Source organism: Lynx rufus, unplaced genomic scaffold, assembly GCF_022079265.1.
Source record: "Lynx rufus isolate CCGP_SWC_20201006 ecotype Redwood Valley unplaced genomic scaffold, mLynRuf1.p SCAF_11, whole genome shotgun sequence".
In the NCBI taxonomy this organism is placed as follows: domain Eukaryota; kingdom Metazoa; phylum Chordata; class Mammalia; order Carnivora; family Felidae; genus Lynx; species Lynx rufus.
The window spans coordinates 51,226,394-51,247,988 of NW_025814825.1; the positions used below are offsets into that span (position 1 = coordinate 51,226,394).

General features: G+C 50.3%; 1 protein-coding gene across 2 annotated transcripts in view; it reads left to right on the forward strand.

Annotated features, from left to right (window-relative positions):
• VTI1A (vesicle transport through interaction with t-SNAREs 1A) overlaps nt 1-12,598 on the forward strand; it is a 348,886-nt gene extending 336,288 nt beyond the window's left edge. The window contains exon 8 of one of the 2 annotated variants that reach the window (XM_047073445.1): nt 11,428-12,598. In XM_047073445.1, the coding sequence (XP_046929401.1) occupies nt 11,428-11,521 (94 nt within the window). In that variant the 3' untranslated portion in view covers nt 11,522-12,598. The remainder of the gene's footprint in view (nt 1-11,427) is intronic. The other variant, XM_047073447.1, reaches the window with a different exon arrangement.
• The last annotated feature ends 8,997 nt before the right edge of the window (nt 12,599-21,595 follow it).

Below are 21,595 nucleotides of genomic sequence, written 5' to 3' on the forward strand. Positions count from 1 at the left end.
TAGGCTGCCTTGTGCTGAGAACTTGACCACGGCTACATCTGAAGTGGGCCTTGGCTTCTCCCTGGGTAGGCCTGAGCCACCAAATCTGGGTTGTCATAAGTCAGGATCATTGTGACATTAAATGACATCACACATGCAATAGACATCCAAGACCACAAAAGGACACCCTGCCTTTTTAAGAGTGTCTAGAACACAGTCCCATGTGCTGCCCACACCCTGTACCGAGAATGCTTGGGAGAGATTCCTTTATTACATTTCATGGATGAAAAGAGACTTTTAGACCTTTCCCAAGATCACACAGTGCGTCTAGCTAATTCTCTCACCTGCTTTTTTCTGTCAGGCACTCTATTCCGACAGATGCATTAGATTAAATCTTCTGCAGATCGGGCATCTTCCTAGGGTATATTCCCTCATCTGTAGGATAGGTGATGTAGACATAATAAAAAATCATGCTGTTCGAGGTCACTGGGGGACGGGCAGTTGTGAGAGGACAATTGCCATTCCCTTTTTCCCCCGAATTCAAGGAGGGATCAGGTGATCATGCATTTACCTAGAAGAGAGAGGCAGAGAGGACAACGGCCAATGTGCCCATAACTGAAGAAAACTGACGAAATATGCTACTGAATAAAAATGAACCTCATCTAGGGGTGCCTGGGCGGCTCAGTCGGTTGAGCGACCGACTTTGGCTCAGGTCATGATCTCACGGTTTGTGAGTTCCAGCCCTACGTCAGGCTCTGTGCTGACAGCTCAGAGCCTGGAGCCTGCTTTGGAATCTGTGTCTCCCTCTCTGTCTGCCCCTTCCCCACTCATGTTCTGTGTCTCTCTGTCTCAGAAATAAATAAACATTAAAAAAATTTTTTGGGGTGGCGCCTGGGTGGCTCAGCCAGTTAAGCGTCCAACTTCAGCTCAGGTCATGATCTCGCAGTCTGTGAGTTCGAGTCCCACGTCGGGCTCTGTTCTGACAGCTCAGAGCCTGGAGCCTGTTTCAGATTCTGTGTCTCCCTCTCTCTCTGACCCTGCCCCATTCATGCTCTGTCTCTGTCTCAAAAATAAATAAACGTTAAAAAATTTTTTAAAAAAAATTTTTTTAATGAATATCATCTTAATCATTTACTGTGCATTTACACTGGGCACTAAGAAAAGAGTTGACTTTGGTTAATTAGCATTCTGTACTTTCAACAAAATTAACTAGCATACCCCATTATTCTGTCTATGGAGAAGCATATAAAGATGAAGATTTCAGGGGTGCCTGGGTGGCTCAGTCAGTTGGGCGTCCGACTTTGGCTCAGGTCATGATCTCACGGTTTGTGGGTTCGAGCCCCGCGTCAGGCTCTGTACTGACAGCTCAGAGCCTGGAGCCTGTTTCGGATTCTGTGTCTCCCTATCTCTCTGCCCCTCCCGTGCTCACTCTCGGTATCTCTCTCAAGAATAAATAAACATTAAAAAAGATTTAAAAAAAAAGATGAAGACTTCAACGACTTGCCCTTCAAACAACCAAGAAGAGTCTGGTAGAAGACGTAAGACAAACCGATTATATCAATAACCACCATAGTATTGGGGTGTCCTGCAGGGGTGGAAGATAAGATTAGGGGGGTGATTTGAGGCCTTGGTGAAAGTGGGGATGAGAATAGTCTCCATGTCACAGGATTGTTGTGAAGGTTCAACAAAGTGTAGAAGAGGCCAGAACAGCACCTGGCCCAGAGTAAATTCCCAGTGAGTGCGAGCTGCAGGTGCGATGTGGCTATGTCTGTGCTCAGTCCTTGATGAGGCATCGCCCCCATCACCAGGGACACCACCCCGCCGAGGCCTGAGGAAGAATCCCCAGAGAGTCCAGCCGGGTCAGATTTTCTAGCTCCGAGATTCAAAAACTTTCATGGTTCTCTGATTGGGACTTATCTTTTTATTTTTTATTTTTGGAGAGGACAGAGGATTGTCCACTTTTTATTTTGCCGAGTAAGAGAGACTAACTTCCAAGGAGAGAGTGTATTTCCGATGTCCCAATAGGGTCATCGAGGCAAAAACCTACTATCTACTATCACCATCACGCCGTAAAAGGAAGGGCATTTGAACTTGAACATGGGAACGGTGGACAGGACACAATCTCAAAGAAACGGGCGGTCCTTTAAATTGTGTAATCTCGTTTTTGGGGAGAAGGAGCCTTCTGTGTTACTCTTTGTTTACGGCTTCAGCTTCAGTCTGGAGTTGGGGAGCCACTGTCTTCCGTCACACATGCACCAGGTCGTGTTCCTTGATTTTGTCGAACGGGCCCCCTTAGAAGCAGCGTGTTTGTGAAGTGCCATCGCGTGCCGTCGCCACGGTGGCCCTGACCGCTCGGATGAGCCTGAGCATTACTGTGAAACAAGAATGGGCCTGGGGGGTCTGAAGGCCCAACTGTCCCCCAAATGGTTGACCTTGGACATGTCCCTTCGCCTGTCAGGGCCACAGGGTCCTCACCTCTGTAACCAAGAGTCCTGCCCAGGGTGTGGAGACCTCTGCCAGCTCTAGCGGTCTGCAAACCTGTGAGGGTTTAAGTATATCATGCGTTTCTAGAGCATCATTATTTCATTCCTTTCAAGTTTTTTCTAAGCACTTTGATTCTATCTGAAAGCCCAGTCACCAGCAAAGCCACCCTCCAGGCCCCTTGCCATGGTGGAGTCCATATTTGAGAATGGCGGTGGCCGTGGTACCCCAGCTGAAATTTGATGTCCACATTTGGCAACAGAGCTCAACGTAACCGCAGATTACTGATCAAAACCCGTCGGTCTTATCAGTGAGCTCTGACAGGTACTTGCTGGCTGCCTTCCCAGGCTGGGAAGGCATCCCCGAGCCAGGCAACGGGACCCCCTCCTCCCGCCTTTGATGTCCATGCGGCCACCTCAGAGAGAAGGAAGCCCTGCTGGGGAGAGAGTCGTTGTGAGGCCCAGATAGACGCCAGCCTGTGGGAACAAGAAGCTTGGCGAGCTTGAGGAGGCGGCGGCTTCCTGGACTGCTGCCTCCCTCCACCTTCCCAACCAGCCTCTGGAAGTTTCCCAGGCAACTTCTCCGACCTCTAGACAACTTTCTTCCCGCCTCTCACCTTTCCTGAAATGGCATCCTCTCTCACAGAATTATTTGCCGACCGCACGCATGTAAAGGGCTTTTACCTTCCGAAGTGCCTTACCATCTTTAATGAACTAATCCCGGTCTCCCTGTGGTTGGGGGAGCCGAAGTTGCTTGGGAAGGAGCTGAAACCCACCCCAGGCAAATCCACACAACAAATTGGCCTGCGCTGGCATTGCTCTAATGATGGCCTTTGTTGTCAGGTTTCTGTGACTGATTGCTCATCGTGACACCCTGAGCTCCCACAGGGCTGGGACTCTCGTGTTACCTTTTTTCTTCGGAAGGACTTGGCCAAACCGGCCATACCTGTCTGTGCGTGGCCCGAGGACCACCCTGTTCTCCAGCAGAAAAGGGCCAGCCTTCCGTAGCTTTTAGCTGTTAGACCAGGAGCGAGCAAACTGCAGTTAGCCCACTGCCTGGTTTTGTATGGCCCACAGGACCAAAATCACTTTACGTTGTTTCTTTTTTTTTAATATTTATTTTTGGGAGAGCGCAAGCGGGAGAGGGGCAGAGAGAGGGGGACGGAGGATCCGAAGCGGGCTCTGTGCTGACAGGCTGACAGCACAGAGCCCCATGTGGGGCTCGAACTCAGGAACCACGAGATCCTGACTTGAGCTGAAGGCGGACCCTCAACCGACTGAGCCACCCGGGTGCCCCCCCTTTACGTTTTTAAATGATTGAAAAAAATCAAAATAATTTTTTTGACATATGAAAAGTATATGAAATTCAAACTCCCGTTTCCTAAAAGGAAGTTTTCTTTGAACACAGCCACCCTTGCCCGCTTACGTTGTCTAGGGCCGCCTTCGCGCCACAAAGGGCAAAGCTAGCACTTGCAACAGAGACCGCATGGTCCACAAAGCCTGAATATTAGTGTCATGAGTTGAAGTGTGTTCTCCTCTGACCCTCTGGCCCCCCAAGTTCATGTGTCGAAGCCCTAACCCCAGGACCGTGGGACGTGACCTTATTGGGAAATAGGCTGACGTTACTGGTTAAGATGAGGCATACTAGGGCAGGGTGCTCCCCTAATGCAGTAGGAATCGCGTCCTTATAAAAAGAAGAAACTCGGGCACAGATACACGCACAGGGAGACGGCCATCACCTAGACGGAGATCAGGGTGACACAGGCACCCCAAATATTGCCAGCGCACCACCAGCAGCAGGGGAGAGGCGTGGAACAGATTCTCCCTCCGCCTTTGGAGGAGCCAACCTGCCAATACCTCCGTCTCTAGCTTCTAGCCTCCAGAACTGTGAGACCGAGAAATTTCTGTTGTTGAAGCCCCCAGTGTGTGGTCCTTTGTAAACTAATGCATTTGCTCCCTCGTCCCTTTACAAGAAGACAGTTGCGAATCCCTGTTGAACTAAGTGGAAATTTGGAAGTGGGGTCAAGCTACTCTGGTCCTCACTCAGGACCTAACCTAGGTGTGCCAGGGCTCAGGCACCCGTCCCTGCCTCCTGGGTTCCTCGCTGGAGCGTGCTCCTTTCTCCACCTATCAAAATGTATCCCTCCTGTGCCCCGTTCCCTCAGGGCTGCCGGATAACCCACTTCTCCTCGACTTAGGTCAGGAAGTGTGGACGATGAGTGGTGGGCGATGGCTTAGTAAGTTGGCCCAGAGATGACATCTGGTTTTCCTCTTATTTTTGTTTTAATTTTTTAAAATTATTTATTTATTTATTTTTATTTGAGAGAGAGAGAGAGAGAGAGCGTGCACGCGCATGCACGAGCAGGGGAGAGGGGCAGAGGGAGCGAGGGAGAGACTCTCAGGCAGGCTCCACACTCAGCGTAGAGCCTGCCATGGGACTTGATCCCACCACCCTGGGATCACGACCTGCGCCGAAATCGAGAGTCAGACGTTCAACCGACTGAGCCACCCAGGTGCCCTGGTTCTCCTCCTGTTTTAAATGCCTTATCCCAGAGGCAGGAGTCTTATGAGACAAGTCCTCTCAGGTCCCCCATCCCATGTGGCTTTGGGCAGCTGCCCGCTCTGTTCATGAATGGAAATTCTCATTCTGAGATGAAAGAAACAACAGCTCCTAAAGATTAGGGGCCCCACAGCTCGGGTCAAAATTTCCAGGGAACCAGGCTGGGACTCTCCTGCCCTTAGAGGAAGACTTTGTACAGTCCCAAAGTGAATATGTGATGCAGCCTTGGAAACGTGGGTGGAGACATGGAGACCAGTCCTCAGAAAGGCCAAGCCAAGATGGCCAGGTCCGTATCCTGTTCTGGATCCAAAACTCCCATGTATCTGTGTCCTGGGGTTGCCATAATGAAGTATCACAAACTGAGTGGCTTAAAACGACAGCAATTTATTCTGTCACAGTTCGAGGGGCTTGACGTCTGAAATCAAGGAGTCAGCAGGGCCACGTTCCTTCTGAGGGCTCTAGAGAAGAATCCTTCCTTACCTCTTCCAGATTCTGTGGCCCCAGGCATTCCTTGGCTTATAGCCAAACCTCTTCAGTCTCTGCTACCAACCTCTCACATGGCCTTATTCCCTGTGTCTTTCTGTGTCCTGTCTTCCTATAAAAACACCAGTCACTGGATCTAGGGCCCACCCTACACCACCCTGATTTTATCTCAAGATCCTTGACAGATTACATCCGCAAAGACCCTATTTCCAACTGAGGTCACCTTCTGAGGTTCTGGGTGGACGTGAATGGGGTGGGGTGGAGAGGGACACTGCACCTCAGTAAAATCAGTATGGTTGAAGTGAGAGAAGTCTCAACCAAACCTGCTGAAATCCAAAGGAAAGTGTCTGACTCCTGTGACTGGGAAGTTTCAGTGTGACTCTTCCTGCACGCAGCAGGATCCAAGGGTCCAAATAACGCTTTTAGGAATCAGTCTCTTTTCCTCATCTCTGGACACTGTGTTCCTCCATGTTGGCATCTTTCAGGCAGGTTGCCATCCTGCAGGGTGATAAGAATGGCCTCTGGCTGTTCTAGGCTTCCATTGTCCCTACAATCAATCCCAGTAAAGAGAGTACCTTTTTCTTGACTTTCCAGAAAAAAAAAAAAAAAAAAAAAATCCCAGAGGTCTCTGTCTGGCTCCGGTGACGTGCCAGTTCCTGAACAAATACTTGTGCAAGGAATAGAGAGCTGTGATTACCTGGGCCTGCCTGGGTCATATGTCTACCTGTGGAATCAGAGAATTGGGGTCAACCCTACCTGAACTCTTGGGGTGAGGCTGAGGATACTTCCCAAAGATGCAGAATACAGAAGACCCTGGATGGCCACGTATCAGGGGGGCAGAACAACCGTACAACTCTAGCTCAGATGCAACCGTGTGCCCAGCTTTGAAAACGATGCTTCAAATTCAAGTTAAGGTTACAGGCTGATGACAAGGAACCATACCCCCTATTCCTGTTTGCATTTCTTTCTGGTGAATGCTAACGTTGAATTTGATATCGAACTTAGAGAGCCTTTCCCTTGGCCCGTGTTTTTGAGAACTTCCCAGAGAGACACAGGTGCAGACTCCTCGGCACAGTTTACCCCATGCTCTCGTGATTGCTAATCGTCCTGCCCGTTGTTCCTGTTCTGTCAGACCCCAGAGGTGGGGCATCATTATTCAGGCCCGTTGGCCAGGCAGGAAAGCCTGTGCAGGACGGGGCACTGAACCTATGGAGTGTCGGGCACTCTCCAGCTAATGAATGCAGGCTTGCAAAAGAGTTTGCACACTGCTGGCATCCTTAATGGGAGGGTGGCGAATAGCTAACTCCTAAAGCTGTGCTCATCTACGCGCAGCCCTTAGAAACCAGGAAGCACACAACAGAAACCTTCAGAGGAGCCCTTGTAGGTAGAGCCTCTCCTTCATGCATTCAGCAAGCACATTTTTGAGAATGTCTGTGCCAACCTCTGTTTGAGACACTAGGAATACAAAAGACAAAGGAGAGTCAGACCCTAGAGTCTACTTTTTATTGGAGAAACCCGCGCAGAAACAGAAAATCATAAAACTGTGTGATAAGGGGTGCACAGGGAAGTACAAGAGTCAGACAAGGTCACGGTCAGGAAATTCTTCATGGAAGCAGTGGGAACGACACGCTGTAGATCAAGGACTTGGTTTTGGAATCTGGGTGAATCAACCTAACAATGCCCTGTAGGTCTCAAATAGCAGAAGACCTAACTCAAACTAACTGGAGAAATGAAGTTAACTTTTTTCTCATCTAACCCAAAGTCCAGAGGAAGGGTCGTTTGATACAGGGTTTCACCATGTTTTCAGGACCAGGGTTCCATTTCTCTGCCATTCTTTCTACTGCGCTATCCTCCGCGGGTCAGCTTCTCGGGATGGCTCCCCTTGTGGGAACAAAACGGCTGCAGCAGATCCAGGCCTGACATCCACACCCCCTATGATCCAGGTGACGCAGCATTCGAAGCCAGGCTCCTGGGACTCACTCGGTTGGAATGGCCTAAGTCACGTGGGTGCATCCCATCTCATTAAGCCATTTCTCATCGCCTTAAGACAACTCTGCTGCGAGTCCAGGGGAGTCTCCTGGGCGGTGGTGTTCCATGTGATGAGTCGGGGATCCAGGCAGGAGCAGTGCCCGCCGTCCTGTAACTCCACTCCCGAAACATACAGCCTCCTGAATCAGAACGGCAAGGGAAGAGCCAGCCGAGAGTCAAACACTGCAAGTCAGATGCCACCCCCTGGCATGGGAGTGACAGCCAGCACTTCTGCTCACATTTCGTCGACTTAACGCAAGTCACGTGGCCGCACCTAACTTCAAGGGACAGGTGAGAGCCGTCTGTGCCTAGAAGTAGAGAACAGGGTGACGCCTCCTGCGACTGGAATTTCCGGGCTTCTCAAGCAGGAGAGAGAACCGCACCACGTGCCACGCCCGCCTGCCCCCTCTCTACCCAGTCCCCTCGATCCCGCTGCCACACGCAGGAGCTTGTTTCCAGAAGGGGAGGAGACTGGCAATGGAAAGATTAGCCGCTCCCAGGGTTCCACACGGGGATCAGTATTTTCAATAGTACTTTGTGAGTTCAGCCTCAAAGTAAATGGTTAATTCATCTTGTATCAACAGCACTGTGATTCATAATGTAAACTTGGAGAATCCTTGATGTTTCGGGCCCACATTCCTTTTAATTTGGCTCTGCGTTCTTTTAAAGCCACAGTGTGCTCACTTAATAGAATGCAGCATGCAAATGCACAAGTTTTTGCCCGGAGGCAATTTAGCCTGGCTGTTTCAATGGATGTCTTCTTTCAAGTGTATATTCTTTCTTAAATTATTTACTGGGTAAACACACTTTGCATTTTCAAAAGGGAGATTAAGACAGCTTGCTGCAGACCTAGCTGAACGTAAAAAGCCCCCGGTTGCCCAAAGTTAGAAAGAAGTTACTTCGGGCTTCCCCAAAGTTCCTTCCCTGGCTCGCTAGCTGGGAACCCCTCTCCCGGCTTGTTTTTCCGATTCTCGGCAAACTCCCTGTTCCTTTCTGCTTTGCCTACAGCAATACCTGCCAGCCGCCCCTGGCTGTGACTGTACTCCAGGCTTCCTCACAGATGGGGCCCGCCAATGCCAGCCTTTGTTTCCCCTGCTCCGGGCTGGCTGGTTCCTATCCGTTCACGGGCCCCAGCAGCTCCCTTTTCTGGTCCTTAGAGGCACCATATCAACCTATAACACCTTTGAGGTCCACAGGTGGGTTGCTAGCCTGAGTCAAGCTTACTTCCAACTCTTGTCTGCTCCAACTCTTCCCCCACCCCACCCCCCCTTCTACACGCTTTGTCCTAAAGATCTGCCATCCCTTGGTTTGAAAGCAAGTGCTCTCTCCTGCGCACATCCTCCACCGCCCGCCTCCGTTCCGCGAGGACCGTTCCTTCTCTTAGCTTCAGGGAGAAGACCCAGCAGCGCTCGGAGAAGGCATATGGCACGAAGTTGCGTCTTTGGGGGGTTTGCTTCAACTTGTAACTTCAGCCTTTCCTGTGCGGACTCCCTGCGTTTTTTCTGCAAGTTGTGTTTGCTCAGGTTTCTCCTCCGTTCACCCTTGAATGTGGACCCATTACAATTGCAGGAGCTGCGTTCTTTGATGACCATCCTTCGGGTGGGTCTCTTGTGAGTGCGGTGTGCCAGCAACTGTCCTGTGTGTGCTGGGGCTGTAGAGGAGAGGGCTCCGGGCTCCGGACACACCAAGGAGTGAGTGGACAGTTCGGTCTTTCTGAATGTCTGTGACCCCAGCAGAGAGGTCAGGCTCTCCTGGGATCGGTTATGTGCTGAGTGAATTAAACATATAAGCTGTGAAGAATGACTGTGGGGGAATCACACCCCTGTTGGCCTTGAGATGAGGGAAGCCCAATTTGGAAGGCCAGGGAAGAGCTGAGGATTCAGGGATTCCTGTGTATTCATTTTGCTAACCATGCTTCAGATTAAACAAGTAACCCCCGCGGTTAATCCTTTATAAATTAGCATCATGGATGCCTTGGGGCCCTCAACCCACAAATAAAATGGTTGTCAACCGAGAGATACACTACCGTATATTACTTAAGGCAGAATTTTAAAGAGTTTTCATGCTTTTAATCTGTTTCACTGCTGAGTTTCAATTTTGCTGATTTCCTCTGCGAGTCTGACGCAGATGACTGTGGTAAATAGAGATTGTGACAGTGACTTGGGCCAACGGGATGTGTAGAGCCTGCTCTGAAGACTTCTGCCCCCTTCCAGAGAAGAGGGGAAAAGAATCAATTTGGGTTTTAAATCAAGCCACCAAGTAGCACCGATCAGTGTTCATAATTAGCCTCACTTTAACAAGGCGTGAAGTCCTGTTTCTATTTATTTATTTGGGGGACAGAGAATCTTCCTGCCTCCTGAGTAAATATGGCCTGTTAAGTCTGAATTAGCTGTCATGGCAGAAGAATTAATGTCAGGGCGCAGCCTTTCTAGTGGGGAAGGGAAGAAATAAACGAGACAGATCTTAGCTGAGCCTTCCGTGATAAATGAGGACCGAGCAGACCATTCATCTCCTTCGAGGAAAGTGGACACAGGCACTAAAGCAGTTTTGCGGAAGACGTGTCAGCAAATGTGATCATTTTGTAACCTGTCAGGAGGCAAGGATGCTAGTCCTTCCAGGGGGCCACGGGGGAGGGGGCTTGTCTGACGTGACCGTCTCTCCATCCATCCATTTAGGTTTGGAGAAGGAGGGGGTGGGCGAGGAGAAATCCAGCTGAAGCCACAAGGATGTCTTCCTTCCTTCCGATGAGAAAGAAACTCATCCGGAAGCTAGAAAAGCCTGCCAACACCCTCCAAAGCTTTCTTCACAGACATACAAAAGTAGGAGGGCAGGGTCTCCGTGAGACTAAGACAGCAGACCTTTTTCTGCTTGATATTTGCAGGAACAGGCCGATGGGATTTGCTGTGGGGTGTTAGGCACAGGGACGGTTGCCTCTACCGCCAGCCGCTCTATTGCTGTGGTGGGTTCTGTAGGAGGCGGGGGGGTGGGGGGGGATGTGTGTGTGTCAGGCCACTTGACCTGGGTCCCCTTTGACAGTTTCAACAAAGCATTCTGTCGCTCAACCCCTTTTCTCAGACTGAGCTAACACGCTGTGAGGCAACTTCATTGGAAACTCTCTGAAAGCATCTTGGAGCATGTGTCTCTACTCTGGGTCTCCTCCTGACCTGCCAGTTCCCCGTCATTCACATTGGCTTATATTTGGGCCCCTGGAATCCCCAGAAGTGAGGGCCCACCAAGCAAAGCACATGAGGCGCTCGGGTACTCTGTAATTCTCATTTCCATCTTTTTTTTTTTTTTTTGTTACGGAGCAAACGTAACGTTTCCTCCTGGCGTAACCGAGCAGTGAGCCCCAGTGACAGATGACGGTTTCACAGCCTGAGCTGTGAGTTTGACACTTGCTTCTTAATCCTGTCCTTTTCTTCCTAAATCTCTCTTTTACTTTTCCCCAGGTATTTTTGTACAGGTAAGTACCTCACTGACACATGTTTCCTTGGAGTCTTTTACTTTAACGGGAAACACTGCAAAAAAAATGAGGCTTGTCTCACATTTTAAATTAAAAAGAGAAGCTCGCGTGGGGCCCTTGATCGCTTAAAGATTACTACATGGTACCCTGAGCCTGGAAAGCCATTTGATTCGCCTTAGCATTTCTCTGAGTGCCGCGTGACAGTCACCGCGGAGTCGTTCATTTCCTCGTGCGTCATTTGTAGACCCAAAAAGCTCATGCGCGCGCACATGCACGTGCGTACTCACGTGCGTTCACACTCAAGCCCCACACGGGGCTCCCTACCCCCACCTGCGAAACCGTCGTTTGATTAGCCAACTTGGTCTTGACTGGTCTTGGTCAGAAAGTCCTTCATTTATCTGTGATGTTTTTGTTTGTCCTTTGCTCTTTCCTAGAATCATCCAGAACCGCATCCTGGTCGTCATCTTGGCCATCATCCTCGTTGTCACCATCCTGATGGCGATCACTTTTTCTGTCAGAAGACGCTGATGGATCTGCTCTTCCCTGATAAACAGCAACAACGGCTTGTTCTGAGTAATTAAGACAAAATGGTCACATGAATCATTCTTTTGCGCTGACAGGCCCTGAACGACCCTCCCTCTTTTCACCACTGTTCGGCTGAAGGGCAGAGTGTAAAAATATTTTCTATTCCTGCTTGCGTGTGGGTCGGTTTCCTTTTCTAGGTTTGTCTTCACCCAGATTTGTTTTTTGTAGGAGAAGGTGAATGTTTATTTGCCTTTCGGTAATTTCATCTACTAACCAAAATAGCTTTGGTGACTTTCTTCCTTGCCCCGTGGACGTGTCAGGGGTCATGGTTTGGGATAGGGCGCGATGAGTCAGTCGTGGGGCAGCTGATGGGCTGTGCTGTTTGTCACACATCTCTTGTCTCCAAATTGCCCTTCTGTGATGTCCAAGGATAAAAATGCAGAGAAAAACAGAGGCCACAGCCAGTGACCCACTCCAGCAAACCAGCCCTGTTGCTACCCAGGCATAATGAATATAGTCTACCTGCCTGAGTGCTTTCATTGTAAAGGTGGATATTTAATGTCACTTGTGCAGGAAATTGACTTAGCACTTTCTCTGTTTTTCTATGCATGTATATATATATATATATAATATATATATACATATATATATATATACACTTCTTTTTTTTTTTACAGCCAAGAATATTTTTGCTGAGTCTGCCCAAGATCCACTTTTCATAACTTTGCTTACTGGCTACATGAAATATTTCCTTACCTTCCCCAAATCCCACAGTCCCTAGAATTTGCTGGCAAAGTAAGCCTTGGCACGATATTTAATTGTGACCCCCTCTCCCCTGACCTGTGTAAGCATCTCTGTATCCTTTCGGTTTTAATATCTGCACCGCCAAAAGCAGCCCTCATACATGCAAAAGGTCTGACAAGGTTCCCTCCACATCCATTCCAGTATGTAAAGAGAACATGAATATTTCAGGAAGAGCAAGAACATGAGTCCGTCAGTGTGAAATTTCAAATGTGATTATAAATATGGCATAGAGTCCTATAGGATGATTCACTAGAAATAAACTTTATGGAAAATGTTCACTAACCTCCTTCAAAAGAATAGGGGGGTTGCAGCGTGTTACAGAGGACGGCTTGGATTTTCTACAAAAAAATGTTAGCACAGCCTTCCTGACTTCACTGCGTAGTCAAACCTCTGACATGCTTTGTGATTGTTTTTGGTTTCTTTCTGTCCGAGGTAACCGGGAATTGCGTTCAAAATGAGTTCATTTATGATCAGGCTTCACGTTGCCCAAGCTGAGGTCATTTTCCCCCTAGTCATAAAGCAAAATGTGTTTTTCTTAAGACTTCATTGGCATTTACAAGGTCCGTACTATCTTTTTGAATGTAATTGGAAGCTTTGAATCCTTGAAAAATCAGACCTGTTCTCTTCATAAAAAATGCTAACCACCTGTGCCCAGAGATTGAGATCACCTGGATGGGGCACTTTATTTTATATTTTGCCCCAACTCCGAGAAGAACCTTTATGGTTTAGAGAGGAAATGCAGAATGGCAAAATCCACCGGAGAGATCGTACTTAGCAAAACAGGCCAGGGCCTGCGTGTGTCCAGATAAATCATTTAGTATTGTATAAATAAAGCTGCAGCCTTTACTTTGCAGGGATCGTATGGGATTTTGGCAGGGGGAGGTAGGACGGTGAAGGAGTGGGAAGGCAGTGCTAATTTTCCTATCAGCTTAAGGGATCCATCTCAGCAAGGTTCTTTTATTCCGATAACGGATTTTGTACATGCTGAACACATTGAAGAAACCATTAAAAAGCAGGGGAACAAACAAACAACCTCCTTCCCGTTCCAAAACACTAATGGTGGGGAAGTATTACACCGACCTCTCCGGTGGCTTCTTTGGAAACTGTTGATCTCAGCTAAAGCGGGGAACCAGTTATCCAGCTATATACGCCTCACGCCTCTTCCCAAGGCCACCCAGCAAGCCAGGTTGGTCTGATCATCTAAACCCGCCGGCTCCTCAATATTTCACTAACGCCTTGCGTTCATGTTGAGGTAGATGAAGTGGAGGGCGGGGGCCAGGGGCACTGCTTGCCTCTCAATGGCTTTTCCTTTCCAGTTCTACCTCTTTATCAGCTCTTGCCTGAGATTTTGCCCCGGTTCAACCTTGAGAGTGAGAGAATCTGACCAGATGACCCTTGGCCTACCAGCCCCATCAAACCCACCTTGAGAGTGGCCCCCAAGACCCGGGTAGTGAGCGCTCTGTGGGAGGCTGGTCTGAAGTCCCGACAATTCCCGCCTGGCCCTCTGGCTGCTGCAGGAGAAATTCGAGACCGGAGACACGGTTTTCTCCCCACTCCCCTGCTCCACTGGGGAAGGGAGAAAGCCCACAAATTCGAAGCAGGTCCTAGATCTGTGAAAGGCTCTGGGAACTTCCTATGTCGACTTTGCGGACCAGTTCTCCAGTTGAGAGCCTGTGCTGAAAAAACGAGGTTCAGTGGGAAGGTGGGGTGGGGGGTGAAGACGAAGAAACACCGAGGAGGAAGAGGAGAAGGAGGCCCTGGCCATATAAAATTCATGCAGACTAAACAGTTTCCCTGACCGAATAAAGTAAAGCGGATGCTACCCTGCTCCGGAATCAAAAGCAATTTAATTAAAGTCTCTTAAGTTGTAAAGAGTTTTAAATGTTCCGTGTTGAAGGCGAATGCCTGCATATGCGATGGGCCTGACGTCAGCCGCCAGGCCTGGGCTGGGAGGCCATTTGCTATTCTGTTTAAGGCAGGCTGGATTGTCTTATTTTGGAACCAGCTTGGTGGGGGGTTTGCTTTGCTACTGCTTCTGAGCCCTGAGCTTCAAAGGCTGAAATTAATGGTGAACAAAATTGTGCAGCTCTGACCGTCCCATGCGGGGCAAGCCCATTGAGGGTTATCATTAAGTAAAGAAATAAAGAGGGGGAAAAAAGCCTGCCTGTTCCAAAAACCTCATCAGATAATGACCTCAGTGATTGGATTTTCATTACCAAACAGCATCCAGAGATTATCTACCCCATAGAAGAAGGGGGGGGGGGGGTTGGAAAGAAAGAAAGCAACTGTCTTTCTCTCCTTCTCTTTCTCCTTTTTTTTTTTTTTTTGCACATCTTTTCTTTAAAACTGTCAGATCATTTCAGTATTTCAAATCCGAGGAAAACAGCCTGCCTGCTGCTGTATTTGAAGTTCTAATGGTGTCAAAAAGTCACGACTGACTGACAGCCGTCAGTCCCAGAGGGGCTCATTAAATCATAAAAACTTGACAAGGAAATAATTGCGCATCGCCAGCAACTTGGCGCCTGTTTAGACGTTTTTATTTTCTTTCATTATTAGTCCCCACCATTACGTTCATTAACAAATTGCATTAAACAACTGTTAAGGGCTAATGATTTGTTTATCGCTTTTTATTATTATTATTATTTAAACATTAGCTGTGTCATGTGGTACCCTAGCAGCCTCTTGCCATCGTCTGACTGAATATTTTTCCACTCCGAGCTCTGGGTACTGTTGGAATATGAAATAGATTATTCATTACTCTCCTCTTTGCCACTGATTTGATTTCATGTAGCGTCTTCCACAGAGAAAGATGAAAACTTGTCAAAAATAGGTTATATCTTATTCGAAGGGGCAACAATAGCAGCAGGTACAGGCACACTTTAATATTTAATTAAGGTTGATGTTAACCCCTTTAAATGACTTTAGCTGTAAGTTCTATTCAAATGCAGAAGAGAAAAATAATTGTTCTTAATTTGCAACCTGTTCAGCAAGCATTCTTCCTGGAGTTAGCTGGAAATTTAGAGCCGAATTTTTAAATAATGAAATTTCCCGTCATAAATATTTATAGCCGTTTGTCTACGTAGTTGAGAATTAACTACAAGCAATGATTTCCTCGTCTCTCTGGTTTGAACTGCTAGCCTAGCAGGGCACCTGGCGCTTGGGAGAAATGGCTTTCCTGGGAGAAATGCACATCCAGAGCCAAGGACTGTTGGTTGGTTGTGGCTGGGGCTGGTTTCAGAGGAACCTCTGTGAGTCCCTTGTTTCTGGTCCACTTGTCTCCTCCGCTAGCTGAGTGTGTGGTTGGAGGACTGTGGTCTGGAGAGTAAGTAGGGCTTTCTTAAAGGAGCACTTGTGTGTCCAGTCGGCTGGTGTGGGGAGGGTGTGATGGGGTGTCCGGGGCGTCTCTGTGTAGTCAATGAGCTCATTGCTTTCCTAGTAGACAATAGGAGCCATGCTTTGCTGGGATTGACCTTCCGTCTTTTTTCCTTTCTGGGACTTGCCACCGGTGAGATCATCAGCTTTTCCGTGGGCTCTGAGCTGGAGGGGAAAGGTGCCATCTTCATCCCGAGTCTGAAGTCCGTGGCATTCTCCGTGCCGCAACTGCCGGCTGCCTTTGGTCACCCTGTTTGATTCGATAAGTTTCACATAAGCAGGGAAGCGCTCTCAGAGGCCTGGTTCATTGGTATGTCGGGGCTGGGGTGTGCTGGTCAATATCAAGGAACAAGGAGTACTTTCCTGCCGGCTTGTTTTCCTCCCACCCACGCATCCTCAGAAAGACAGACTCCTTGGGCAGCTGCTCCATGGATGTGAAGGGGAGAGACGGCACATGTCCCTCGCTCAGCCACCACCTCTCAGCATCACCCACCAAAGGACAGACAATCCAGTAGGAGTCGCGGCATGGGAGGGGCTCATCCAGCAGGCACGAGCCACGTGAGGCCAGCCCTAAGCCTCGTAGATCACCGTGGGCATAGAAACAGCAGACACACCAGGGCCTGGGGCGGTCTCGAGCTTCCATTTCAATCTGTTCCAAATTAGCCACATGACAACTCGCCACCTTCAGAACGGACTCCACACCTCAGCAAAAGACACGCTCAAAGTCGTTTTTCCAAAAGGAAGGAAGGCTTTGTGGTAAGCCATCCCCAGTCTGACTCCCAAAGACACTGGTTGCCTGAGATGAGATGCCAGCCCTCAAACTTGACTTCGTCCTCTGCTATAATTCATCACCTTAAACTAAATTCCAGGGAACATTCTTGCTTACATGGCTTTGCCTGTAGCCCATCGCGCTCAAACCAGTGCTGTCTGCCAGGGGCCATCCACATTTTATGACAAGTCGGGTAGCTCTTAGACAACATGTCAGCCTTTTTAAAATGGGGCAGGTGACCGTGTGGAGAGCTCAGAGAAGTTTTTAAAGCCACAAGCAGTGCATCCGAGGAGGGAGACCAAGAGTGGACCGGCACAGGCAGGAGAATATTTGTGTGTGATTGGAACCAAGGCTGGATACAGGGTCCTGAAATAGGTGATGGGACGAGGGTCAGCATCCCCTTCTGTTGTAGAGGAGGGAAGACACAGGGATTGGCGAGAGAGACTGGCCGTGTCCGTTAGGATTCCAGGTCAGCAATAAGATGAATGTTCCAAAGCCAGCTTACCAGAGGCACATAGGGCAAAAACAAGATGGTGGGGCAGACCCGAAGTGACAGGACAAGGGGATTGGGAATGTGTGAGGAGGTGAGGAACAGATGGTCCATAGGTGAAGGATGGATTCCCAGCACCAGGGGAGAGGCAATGGTGAGGGGGCCTCATCCCGGGGCAGGGGGAGTCAAGAGGGAGGGGCACGGGCATCAAGGCCCCGCTTTGTGCCACCCTGGGCCCATTATCGGCCTCCTTCAGGAGGAGCCAAAGGAGGGGAAAGGCAAGGTGCCTATCTCCCAGGACCCCGGCCCAAATCACACACAACCCCTGTTGTCATGCCTCAAGGAGCTCCCAGCATGCTGTGGGAAAAGCACTTCCTCATCCTGAATCACCTCATTACTCGTGCTACATAAATAACGAAGGCATCACAGAGAGAGGGGGAAATGCCAAGCAGCAGAGCTCTAGACTGTGATTCTGTGAACTCGTGCACCCCCTCCTTCCCTTCATCCAAACAAGGCCCTTTGGCGTGAATAATAGCTCAGCGGCCCCGAAGCCCATATTGATCTGTTGCACACACAGCTCCTCTGAGAGCTGCCTGGACTTTTCCTGGGGGCAGGACAGCACCGTTCAGTGCAGCGCCCTCCCTCCCCCACCTCCTCGGCCTCCCCAGGTGTGCTCAGGAGGGGACAGTACGGGGCGGGGGGGGGGGCGAACAGGGGTGGCCAAGGCCCTTCTCCAGCCCAGTGCTGCTTTGTTGCCTCAACTTTTTTGTTTTTGACTTATTTTGCCGAGAAAAGTACCTGAGTTGGAGAGAAATGGTTTTTTTTTTTTTTTTTTACATGATGAGGCCCCACAGAGTGGAGAATGAAATACATCCTCGGGCTCCAGCTTCTCTCCAGAAGGTTCTGCCAAAGACCCAGGCCACAGAGGCACCCTCAGCTGACACTTACGGAGGCCTACTGCATGCCGGGCACTGGGCTAAGCGCTTTGGATGCCAGACTGCCCATTCCTGTTAATTTTCTGTCTTAACACCATCAGAAGAGAGGAGCCGAGGATGTGGCTAGAATCCGTCATGTCTTTGGGGGATGGGGTTGTTGTTAAATTCAGTAGAGAAGCATCAGCCATTGGATGCTAAATGCGCAGGGCCTGAAGCCCGCCAGCCCCACACCCTGAGGCTGCAGACACACTGTCCCCCTCCTTGTTCGCTTCTCTTTTGGACACAGCAAGTGACCCAGGCCTTGGCCCTCCAAACCATGTACAGTTGTACGATGAGCCAGGTCTCTGCACAGGGACACCCTGTGGGCTGGTGGATACCTGAAATCCCACCCTTAAAAGCCCACGCCTTTGGTGTCTGACCTCGAACCCTGGAAAAAATGCAGATTCCTTTTCCTCCGGTCAGCTGCGGCCCCATCAACCACTGATCCTTCTGGGTGAATTGTCTGACCCTCTCCTGAGAGCAGATTTCGGATCCAGGGGAGGAAAGACCCACCATGGGAGGGAGCAGTTAGTGATCTTTGGGAGAAAGGGTAGAAGGGAAGGAGACCTTGGCTGCCTGGTGGTTTCCCTTGGGATCAGCTGCCCTTTAGGGTAATGAATGGGTTGCCGGGGGCACAGCCTAACCCTAGAAGCCCACACACATCCTGGCCAGGGCTCAGGACCACTCAGGTCAGAGACACATGGGCTCTGCAAAGGCCAGATAACTGTTTGAGGGTCCCCTGGCACATCCCACAGCAATGCCTTTGTGAGGAGGAGGAAGAGGAGGAGGAGAGAACGCAGGAAGGAGGTCGGGGGTGTGGTGGAGGGATAGTTAGAACAGTAGGCAGGGGGTTCCAGCCAATTGCTTTCCTTGCGGAGCTGCTCCAGCCTGCTCCCCCACCCCCACCGGCCCTGCTGACATAAGAAGAGGCCAAGGCTTCACAATGTACAATCTGGCATTTGGGGAAGAGCCCCGGGCAGCCCCTCCCCACACTGCCGCATCCAGGGGTCTCCGCATAGCAGGGACACGGTGACCCTCAGAGCCTCTCTCTGCTTGATTTCCATCTTTTCTTCATCCATGCCCACCACCACCCCACCCCCCACAAGAAACTACACAGCGAAGAGACAGCTAGGGGCTTCAGTGGGCTCACTGCTGTCCCCGACAGGGTTTCTGAACAACCGAACCTCTCCCTGTGTGAAGTGTGAGAGGTGTAATCAGGTTTATTCATCTAGGCAAAAGATATTTATTGACTATCTACTTACTGTTCCAGGGCCCAAAGACACGTGGTGGAGAAGCTAGGTAAGAACACAGAGCTTGTGTCGTCCCACGGCCCCGGGGGCCATGGGTAGGAAAGCAGCTTTCATTCCCAGAGCCCCGACTTGCTATCTAATCTCAGGCAGGTCACTGTCAGGGTCTGAAAGGCACATCGCGCTGTCCATGCCTCTGCCACCTGCCACTGGTGCCCCTGAGGTTAAAGCCCCGTCTCCCCGAATTCTCGCAAAGCACTCTAGTGCTGTGTGTTCGTGCCTTCTTGCAATTTCCAGGACTACGTGTGCAAAATGGCCCCGCTGGAGTAGAGTAGGGTTGACATTTGCCTGCAAGTGGTTGAGTCCCCATCAGCACTGGCTTCATATCCAGGACCAGCCCCCGAGAGGCAGGGAACAGGAATGGGGACCCTTTAGATTGGGACTGACTTAGAGGGGTTTTTTCCTTTTTCTTTTTTCTTTCTTTCTTTTTTCTGCTTATTAAATGATAAAGGTTTGACTTGGCAGGCAATCAGAAACCCAAAATATCATAAAAGGGAAAAAAGTTGCCGAGTGGCTAAGAGGTGCACCACGGGAGTGTCACTGGGCTCAGCGGCGAGGTGAATTGCTGAGCGATGGAGCAGGAGACATTTTTCAAAGGCTTCTCTCTCCTTCTTTTCCTCTCTCTGTCCCCCATGCAGAAAGGGGAAAATAGAAGCAGAATCCAGATTTGGGCACGAGGCTGATTGGTCACCCTCCCCCAGACAGTGGAGAAACTTTGATCTGGGGACAGGACGAGCCTGGGCATCCCGGCAGAGGCTGCCACGGGTCCCAGCCTCCGGACAGGCCTCCCTGAGCTCCCGTGAGGGGACGTAACCCACATGGTGAAGGACAGCCAGAGAGAGTGAGGTTGGAAATGAGCAAATGTGGGACCGGCATCCCTTGAGCTCCGTGCTGGCCACCTCGACGACAGTTTGGATAGCAAAAGCCAACCAAGAGCCAGGTGGATGGGCTCAAATTCATGGAACCCTCTAGCTTCGCAGGCTTGAGGGGCCATTTGGGCCAACCTTCTTGTTCAGGTGGGGAAATGGTGCTCAGAGAGGGAGTGAGACTTTGCTCAAGACCACCCAGCAGACGGGTGGTGGGGCCAGGAGTGGAGTCCAGATCTTCAGCCTCTAGTCGAGCCTCCTCTGCACAAGGAGACGTAACTCAAACAGCACCACATTCTGGAAGCCGCGGCCCAACCACAGCACCGCTGGTCTCTTTGGTAGTGTTGGCCTTCAGACCACGGGACTAACATTCCTCAGTTACAGCCTTTAAACCAACACACACAGAAAAACTCAGGTCCGTCCCTGGCGGCTATGATCATTTTTTTGCCCTGAATGTCAGATCTTTGCTCTCTTGAGGAACGAACTGGCAGCGGGCACCCTGGTGTCCCCTCAGCTGAGCTCCTAGCATCACCGGGGAAAGTCCTTTCTGTGCTCAGGTCTAGCGTCCCTAGCCACCCCCGTCTCCACCAAAAGAATCGGGTGAGAAACAATGAAGTGAGAATGAGAGTCCCCCTCCCCTGACGGCGAGTCCACAGCGGCCTCTGGCAAACACCTTGGCTGTGGATGCTAAGAATGTGCTGGAAGACGCCCTGATGATGTTCCAAGTTCTAGTGGTTGTGGCAGCAGTGGATTCACCCCTAGGAGCAGCCTAGCAGGGAGCCCCCGCGAGGCTTTGCTCTTTTCCCAAAGCCTGGCATCTCCCAGGCCAGAGGTACTCAGAGCTCTGGGCCCTTCCGTGCCACCAGCCTGGCACGTGGCCTCATGACCACAAAGCAGAGCCTGCTTGGGGCTTTGGTGCCTCATCTGGCAAATGGGAAAGTCGTTTGGAAAGTCCCAGGAGGGTAGGCCCCTGCCAACTCCAGTCACCCACGGCAGTGGAAAGGGAATGTTCCTGATAAAGCGAGGGCCAAAGGCGTAGGAGTAAGATGGCAGCCGCGGGTGTGTCGAACCTCCTGGAAGAGCAGGAGACTTGGTGCGCCGAGCTTCTGGGTGGTCTCGGATGCAGGGCCGATAGCATGGGCTTGTGACCGGTGCGGACGCACGACTGGCCCCACGCTCAGAAGGGCCCCACGCTGGGTGCTTAATGATCTACAGTCACTGTCTTGAAATTTGTGATAATTCTGTCTTTGTGATTGTGTTTTGCAAATGAAGTCCAGCGAGCCAATGGACCATGAACTCGGAGCTTGGAGACCGGGCTCACATGCAGTCCTGCCTCCCTGCTTCCGGGGTCTGATTCTCAGCCCCCTGGAGCCCCATTTCCACTTGGCCTTCCCATCCCAACCTCCGCCCAGCAACTGCTGCCAGCCTGTCCCCCACCTGGGCTCAGGCATGGGGAGGGTCAAGGGTTGGACATGTGCAGCCCACAGCATCTTGG